Raw genomic sequence first — 9,166 nt, forward strand, 5'->3', positions numbered from 1 at the left:
GTTCTGACTTCCCAAATGCCAAGATTCCTACTGACCTCTCATTCCAAACCTTTCCCAAAACCCCATTTGTGTATGAAGCCATTTCAGAACCCGTTGGTCAGGTGAAAATATCCATCCGTCAGAAGTTCTCAGAGTTCACTCACCTTTCTGCCTGCATCAAATCTATCTGAAAGAAAAATGTCTCCATTAAGGTAAAAAGCCTCTGCAAGAAAGTGTAGGTGAGTGGGTATGTTTGAGAATGAGCACATGCACACATGTGTTTATGTACACAGACAGCATATGCATATACATACATACACACACACATACTATAAATATATTCTGCCCAAATTAGCACAAACCCACAAGCTTAAAAACCAAATCTGCTAAATCTGACCCAAACCACACTTACTGAGCCCTATGGCTACTTCCTGCAAGCAGATACATTTCTTCTGTGACAAAGTCAATTGCATGTTGCAAGAAGGATAGGTAAATATTGCTACAGGCAGCTAGGATTCAGCTTTTTTTCAATTTAAATGAATTTAAATGTAAAACTTACTTATCACTTCAGGACACTGACCATGTTGTATGATTTCTGCACAACACCCAGAATATCTGAGAAACTAAAAACTACTAAATTTACAACTTAAGCAGGAAAACAGAGGCTTGCTTCACAGTGGTTTAATATGAACAGAGTTGAATATGACATTGTCTGACAGAAGAATGAACATTTTGCTGAATAAAAGCCCCGAGTCAGGATATATACACAGCAGAAATGGGGCCTCAGGCTCTCAGAACTTGTGCACAATGAAAGAAGGAATCTTAAAAAAAATCAGTAACAGAGGATACAAATGAAAAAGGCAGCAACACCACCAACACTGGCGAGATGGGAAAGGGAGCAGAGTCTCTCTCTAGGCGCTGCTCAGCCCCTGGCACAGGCTCGGCAGCTGGAGAGCTGATCTGTCTTAGGGAACGTTAACATTTAGATGGACTCCAAATCTCATGTCAAACTCCAATCCTAATCTCTCCAATCATGGTCTTGTCCCTTTTCCCCAAGACCCTATATAAAAGAACTCCAATTCTCCCATGACAGGGAGTCTAAGCAAAGAGCCCTCGCTTTTGACCTAACACCAGAGTTAACCTGCTCCCAACCCACCACTTGGGATAGATATCGGGCCTCAGCAAACAAACCACTACCTCTTAGACAGAAGCTCAGGAAAGTCGCCAGCCTCAAGAAGCTGCTTCAGACTCTAAGATTTTGGAAATCTATACCCAGCTGCTATCCCTAGCTCAACTTCCAGGGAGAATGCTGGAGTCCCGTGGGAAACAAGTGCAGGCAGTTCATTAACCCTGTGATCAAGCTGGGGAGGGCAGTGACAACTGTTGCCCCTAAGCCCCATTCAACAGCTCAAAGTGCTTAGGAGAAGTCAGAGACTGTGTGGTTTGCTCATGTGTTTCTGCCCCATGGCAGCACTAAATGGGATGAGGGGAAGGGAGAATGGAAGGAAGAGAATGGTGATGTCCTTCCCTACCACTGGGAGGTACCTAGAAAATGATCCACTCCCACCCTTCAGGGAGTTACCTGGCAGTGGTGAGTTTCCCCCAGCCCTCACACCACCAAACCTGCAAAGTTAACCCATAAGTAGCGAGGGCTTGGGGGAGGAAGAACTGCTTGCTCAGCCCATACTGACTCACCGCTGGTGAGCAAGAAAAGACAGCCAGAGCGGGGAGCCACAACGGAGAGGGGCTAGGCAACAGGAGCTCCCTTACTGCCCTATGGCTTTCTTCTGATCTGAAGCAGCCATGATGATGGGCCCAGAAAACCCACACACCTTGTGCCACTAAACAGACTGCTTAGACTGTAAGAGGATTACTGCCATGAAAAGCAACAAGGGAGAGAGAAAGTAACAAAAGAAACTGTTGAGAAAACTGGGAACAGGCCTAGAGAAAACAAGAACTTTTAGGTCTCTGCCACCTTCCCAAAAAGGAAAAAAGTTCATGCAGGTAGGAAAGGCAGGGTCTTTCCCTGCTCAGCGTTCCTGGTTAAACCTAAGAGTAAGAAAAATCCCCTGAACTTGCAGCATCAGTATGTATCCAAGTGCCCCACCCCAGCACAAGACCCGCCCCCCTCAAGGTTAGCCTTCTGGCATGGGTAAATGCCCAAGAAATTGCCTTCCAGTCCAATCCCCCCACCCACTCCCCAACCCCAAGCAAAGGGCATCTGCCTGTGGTCTCCCACCTCTCCTCAGAGAAGAGGATCCCAGCAGAGTGCCCACGGTATAGTCAGGTACCAAGGAACACAATGCCAGACAGTCTATCAGGCCAGGGGATGGGCACGGCCAACTTCAGATCAAAGAGAGAGAGAGGCTTAGTGTAAAAACCAATGTCATTTCAGCAGGAAAGTAGAGGGCAGGTGGTAGAGGGTCTCCTACTGGCGCACCTTCCCAGGGACGTAGTTCCTGTCAATTGCCTCCTCCTGCAGGAACATGTGTAGGCAGCGTTCATTCTGAGCCAGTGGGTGCCCAGCAATTCTATAAAGAGACCAAGATGGTTATCAGCAGTATTTGGGATCAGAGAGAATTCGCAGAATGATGGTAGTGAGGATATGGGACAGGGGAAGAAGGACAAAGTCAGCTCTGAGGTTCAAGCAAGTAGAGGACAGCAGCAGGGCACCGCTTCAACCCTAACATTGTAGAGGGGAAGGGGACCGAGGGGTAAGGCACAGGGAAATCCCTACACACATCCAACATGCACTGCTTTCTCGGGCTCTGAGGGACAGGATCAGCATTCTGCTCAGTGGAATGGAGTTTTACTGTCCAGTTAGCCCACCACACAATCGGCACCACGTCATATTACCCATTATGGGTAATATGGAGGAGAGAGATGAAACATACAGAAAGATCAAGATGGCAAAAGTAGCAAGAGGAATCCCCAGGATCGTGGCTTACTTGTTAATAAACTGTTCGAGGCCCTGCCTCCTTTCTTCAATAAAGGATTCCTCAAAGATGCCTTCGTCTCCTCGGAAAGGGAGCTGCCGCTTCAAGGCTTTCCCAGGCAGTGGTGGTACTACAATCTGCAGGCAGACACAAAATATCAGTCACACGGGAGAGGACAGAGAGGGGACGAGATGATAAAGCACTGTATACTTCATTTCCTATTAGGCATAGGTTCCATCCTATGCCACAGCCAGCAACTTGCAAAAACTGAGACCATGGGAACAGTCAGGATGCCTCAGGTCAAAAATTAATCCAGCTCAGTTTTTGTGGGAGGACAGGTTTACCATCTCAAAAGAAAGGAAATAAACTCCAAATATTCTTCACTACCATCCAAGAATTTAGCCATACTTCCCATTTGTAGTACCTACAGGAATTAAGTTATATGACTTTACTAGCCACTAAGTCAAGTAATGATTTTTCTTAAAAATTTCTCCTGAACTTACCACTTTCAAGTTTCAATATATTGGATTCAATATACTGGATATTCAATATCCGATCCAATATATTGGGATTTGGGAGATAGAGTACGTCCACCCTCTCTACTGCCTTCGCGGTTTTATAGACTATGCCATCTTACGCCCTCTCAGCCTATGCAGATCTCCTCTCCCAAGGCTGCCACACAGGGCACAAGGCCATACCTTACTATCTCGTTCCAGCTCATTTTTCAGCCACTCAAAGTCACTGTAGCGCCGCCGTACACAGGACTCCTTCAGCTTGAAGATAGGTAGGTTTGTCTACAGGGAATAAAGAATGAGAGAAGAGAGATGGTTAGTAATGTTCAGCCTGTGATGGCCGCCTGTCAGAACCACTTGGAAAGGTCTTAAGAAACAGCTCCTATGGACCATGGTCCTATAACCCTTTCAAAATACCAGCAAGTGAATACCAATCCTTACCACATCCAACCTTGTCACGGGTGGTGATCAGAAGTCCCTTGCTGCTTAGAATTTATCCTACAAGGAGACTTGAAGCTGTACATAAAAATGTATATACACTGTACAGGCATACCATAATTTACTTAACCAATTATCTATTGATGGACATCTATTATTACTGCAAATCAAATTCAGTGAAAACCCTTACATTTTGGTTTACATTGGTTAAATAAATTATGGTATGCCTATACAGTGGAATACAACTATGAAAAGAATGTGAAAGATACATATGACCCAGTATAGAAAGATATTAGGCATTAAAATCAAGGTACATAGGGAACTATGTTCAATATCTTGTAGTAATTTATGGTGAAAAAGAATATGAAAATGAATATATGTATGTTTATGATGACTGAAGCATAATGCTGTATGCCAGACTGAGACATTGCAAACTGCCTATACATCAATAAAAACTATATATATACAAATGAAAAAAATCAAGGTACAGAACAGTATATATCACCTGCCTCTATTTGTGGTTTTAAAAGGGATATGTATATGTGTATACATGTATATTTATGAATAAAATATTTATGAAAAGATACTGGTAATAGTGATTGACTTTGGAGAATAAGACTGGACAACTAGAATGGGTGGGTCATTTTTCACTGTAAAATCTGAATTTACCATCTGTATGTATTACATTTTCAACTGAAATGTGAATTTAAGTTCTCTGTAAAGAACAAGAGATAAGCACCCCCAAAGCATGGCTTCCTCTGCTTTTCCTGTCCAAATCCTCTCCACTCTACGAGTCCCAGCTCAAGTCTCACTTCATCCAGGAAGTCTTTCCTGACACCAGCTTAATTTATTGATCTCCCACTCCTCTGAACTCTTATGACACTTATACTTTAGTACTGCCTGACACACTATTGTTTTATGCATTGTGTTAGTCTTGCTGCCTAACTAAACTATAATTTCATTGAAATCAGGAGTCATGACTACTTCTGCATTTCCCTAAATGCAGACTATGCAAGTTACTCAATACTCAATCGATTAACAGAGGCCCTATGTATGTTCACCCTCTCCTTATCCAGCAAGCGCAGCAGAAATAGCAATGTTTAAGTTGGTGTGCTCCCTGATGTAAATCAGCTTATTCTCACATCTTAATCATTGAGAATTTTCCCAAGGTTCCAAGGGCAACATGAACCCCAACAAGCAAAAAACCCTGATCCTCACTCTGATCTACAAGTTCTAAATGGAAATGGCCAACCAAAAGTATTAATACTAACTATATTTCCCTCCAGCCAATTCAAATCAGCAGATGGAAATAAAAGGAGTTCCTCTCCTTTCTCTACAACTGACTCAAAGCAGGAAAAGGGCATCCTGCCAGGATGCTATGCTAGAGCTTCTCACATTCCTCACTATGTCATGCCTTGTAGTCAGTCCTCAAGTCTGCAAGATGTCTTTTCAGGATCCAGTTCTAGGTATAGGGCATCAAAAGCCACATAACTGGTCATCTTACATTAGTTACAACTCTACTGAGGATCAAGGTCCAAAGAATGTCAATGTTGAAGTGGAGTGAGATACATGTAAAGTAGTATTTTATTACCTAAACTATTCTTTAGGAGACTAAATTAAAAAGTAGAAACAGTTGTTTATTCAGAAAGAGGGCAGAGGGAGAGAGAGAGACTTTGTTTTTACAGTACAGTGACTGCTGAACAATACAGGTTTGAACCGTGCAGGTCCATTTATACATGAATTTTTTTTCAATAAATATAGTCTTTTTTCTACCTTTTGGTTTTGTTCCATGTGCATGTATTAACTACTCAAAATAAACCATTATAGAGAACATTCTCAGATCCTTGCATGAAATACATGTGTATCAAATCATCACATTGTATACCTTAAACTTACACAATATTATCTGTCAATTATATCTCAATAAAGCTAGGGATAAAAATAATCATGCAAGAAAAAATGCCCTTCAGTATCATGTGATTCTAGGTTTCCACCAGAATTCATTACACTGTGATCCCCAAACAGCAGAGCCTTAACTAGCAGGCTTTTACAGAAGCCAACAGAAGGACCTAAGAAAAGAAAAAAAATGCTGAGTAGATTCTTCCAAGACACAGTGAAAACCACCACTGCCATTTTGTGGACTTCCTCCTTTGACTTACAAAAATACTATTCTTTCCCTACCCCCACAGGATGGTGACAATAATGGCCTTTCATCTCAGCACCTAGCCATCTAAGGAAGGGGCTACTATGTATACCAGGATACTCTCCCAGCTCCAACCTACAAATTGTACGAAGAAGACAAGATTGTGCACTACAGCATAGAGAGTCCTTCAGCTCTGATCAACACAAAATCAAGGAAAAGGAGCGTAAGAAGCAAAATTTAAGTCCATAAGACAACTGACATTTGAAAAGTTCCATACATATCATGTGAAGTCACCCAGGACACCTCTCCAGAATCCTTATTTCTTCCAGAGCAGGGGGGTCCTTTCCTGAGCTATTACACAAAGAAAAGAAGTCAGTGCCATCTGCTTCTACCATACACAATACCTACCTCCCAAAGCCCATTCTCTGAGTCTCATGCCTATCATGATTAGGCACTTAAAATAGCAATTTAAAACCAACTTATTTTACCAGTTTTCCCCGAAACAGAGTTAAGTAAAAATATCAAAAGCCTATATATTGCCATACAAATTAACATAAACAATATAAATTAACTCAAACCCACAGAACTAGGAATTGCCATCAACCCTATCAACACCATACAATTAGTGATTGTGGAAAGGATGAAAAGCTCAGTGGGTAGAAAAATTCTGCATGCTAAAGTTTTGCAACTAAGCATTGCCAAAGAGACTAAAGTGTAGTGGAAAGCGTGTGATTGGCTTTGGAGTCTGACAGACCTGGGTTCAAATTCCAGGCCTACCACTTAGCTATGTGTACTTGGGCAAGTTACTTAAACTGCATTCCTCCTCAGTTTCTTATCTGTAAAATGGTGTTTTGTAAGGATTTACAAACTAAAACCTAGTTCAATGCCTGGCACACAACAGGCACTAGATGAACACTGCCCGCTGCTATTAGTATGCCTGAACTAGAGAACAATTCCATTCATAATCCCTACGGGGCTCTTGGGTAATTTGTCAAGACAATGTCTCCAAAACTCCACAGCAGAGAGTTCTTACGCCCGGGCTTCCTCAGGTAATTAACTTCTCTACCACTAACAGTTCCTAGCTTTTGTCTTTAACTTGCATTCTTCCTCAAAGAGATGATTTCAAACAGTTCTTATGTGGATGAGTTTCTCTTTTTTTTTTTTTTTTTGCTATTCACTTTTCTTTCTTCAGTTTGGACTTTGCCAAACCTGGAATTTGGAGATCATCATTTCTCAATGAGATTTCAAAGCCCAGAGAGGAGCACACTCTCATTCAATTCATTCATTCCAAAATGAAAGCACATACACTCTTTTAGGTCTTCAAATGCTGTTTGAGCAGCATGCTGTCCATAGAGAACATTCTGGCCCTCTAGTCTGAGAAGAAAACATAAGGAAAATTAGAAAATGGTCTTCAAACTTTCTTGCCTGTAACCACTTCAACTCGGCAAAAGAACTTGCAAACCATGTACTCTATCTCCACATTCCATCTTTGCATTGTGGACTAAGAACTAGAGAATAAAGTCCTCTGTAGCGCACACTGTTAGAAGCCACTCCTAGGGCAGTCCTGAAATGTAATATATTAAAGTTAACTACGGACCAGGGGCTAAAAGAATGAATCCAAAAGGTTAGTCTAGGACCAAAAGGGCAAATGGCCATTCATATAGAGAAAACCCAAATGAAAGCCAATAAATATTGAAATAAACATTCTGGATACTTCAGATCTAAAAGCTCAGCAAAGGATGAGGGCAAACTGACAATCCACCAATCCCCATGCAAGGCCAGGTTTCCCAGTGAGACTTGGCATGTGTACCTGTGAAAACTTAAGCATAAAACACTTCTCTCCTTCAGATGTCAATTCTGCACAAGTCTGGGAAGCACTCAGTCTCAAGGAGACTCCCCTTATTTCTGCTCCACCAAGCCCACAATCTCCCTTTCCTGGAATCTATCTTCCCTTTATCCAGGCTTTGCTTAACTCCATCATTCAGGGGGACCTCATTAGGAAGAAGCTGGGCCTTTCTGTCCCCCGTCTTCAGACTGACTTCACACAACCTAGTTTAGTTATGGGACCCTGCAACATATCGCCTGGGCTTTCCATCCCCCAGCCCTCTTCCACTCTTCCTTTCCTCTTTCTGTCGCTACAGTCCTGATTCCTATTTTCTTGAATTCCTCACTCTAATCCTCCCCATCCTCCCCACCAAATCCAGCCATGCTTCACTTCTTGCTCATGGGTTCTTGTTTTCCCTCACGCCCGTCAGATGTCCCCCTCAGGAGTTTTCTGTAGCCTGGGGTCACAACCGAGCGTACAGACCTCTCCGCAAACCTAGTAAGCCCCTACCCCGCAGATGACCCCTCAAGCGTCTTCTGCACCGGCAGTCCTCCCTAGGGCAGCCTCCCCCCGCCCCCTCCCTCCCCGCCCAGTCGCCGGGTCCTGGCTCAGCTGTCTCCCTCACCCCGTGACTCACCCGCATGCGAACCTCATAGGTGGTGAAGCGCGCGCGGCCCACGCCCACCGTCTGTGGATTAAAGATGTCGATCTCCAGGAAGTTACTTGGCGGCCCGTAAGCGTCGGTCAGGTCCTGCGGCTTCGAGTTAAGGCGCCGAGTATCAGCTACTGCCGTGTCCGACATCTTTCCGAAGGAGAGACCGGGACCAGGGAAGGGGGGGTGGGGGACAGAAGCCGGAGGCAGGAGCGCGCACGGCCCCTCCCGCTTGCAAAATCACCAGCCAACCCACAGACGGCGGCGCCGCGCACGCGCGCCCACGCACGCACGCACGCGTACGCGCACACCGCCCCGGCCCGGGCCCGGCAATCTGAATAGCGGCCACGCTGACGACTGTAAGTCCTGCGCGGAAGAGGCCTCATTCAGACTTCCGGGCGGTGTTTGTGGCGGCCCGGGAACCTGCATCAACAATACGCACCTCCTCAGTAGCCTGGGAAGCACTACAGTCGAGATCCGCCAATCGTTGCTCCTCAAACCAAGAAATTGTCTTATACCTTGGCATCAATCAGCAGTGGGCACTGCCCCGCAAGCTAGGATCCTGCAGTGATAGGCTGAAGCCCCGTGACCTGAATAAGTCTGGGTTGTGCGCGAAAATAGAAGGGTGGTCTCCGGAGGGTGGGGTTCCAACAATAGTACTAAGAACGTAGAACGCAGCCC

At 44.4% G+C, this 9,166-nt stretch overlaps 1 protein-coding gene across 1 annotated transcript; it reads right to left on the minus strand.

Annotated features, from left to right (window-relative positions):
* Positions 1 to 645: 645 nt before the first annotated feature.
* SNX12 (sorting nexin 12) lies at positions 646 to 8,765 on the minus strand. The gene is made up of 4 exons (XM_006217661.2): positions 8,471 to 8,765; positions 3,614 to 3,709; positions 2,928 to 3,052; positions 646 to 2,510 (listed from the first exon to the last, which is right to left on the minus strand). The coding sequence occupies exons 1-4, from the start codon at positions 8,633 to 8,635 to the stop codon at positions 2,408 to 2,410; spliced, it is 489 nt and encodes a 162-aa protein (XP_006217723.1). The 5' UTR covers positions 8,636 to 8,765; the 3' UTR covers positions 646 to 2,407.
* Positions 8,766 to 9,166: the final 401 nt, after the last annotated feature.

The sequence above is a fragment of the Vicugna pacos genome, chromosome X (genome assembly GCF_048564905.1).
Source record: "Vicugna pacos chromosome X, VicPac4, whole genome shotgun sequence".
NCBI lineage: Eukaryota > Metazoa > Chordata > Mammalia > Artiodactyla > Camelidae > Vicugna > Vicugna pacos.

Bases quoted from the DNA above. Each gene is read 5' to 3' on its own strand.
- SNX12 (XM_006217661.2), bottom strand. From the start codon at position 8,635: ATGTCGGACACGGCAGTAGCTGATACTCGGCGCCTTAACTCGAAGCCG. The intron at 3,710-8,470 runs GTGAGTCACGGG...TATTCCCTGTAG, and splicing joins CCTATGAGGTTCGCATGCGG to ACAAACCTACCTATCTTCAA. The intron at 2,511-2,927 runs GTAAGCCACGAT...GTCTCTTTATAG, and splicing joins CTCGAACAGTTTATTAACAA to AATTGCTGGGCACCCACTGG.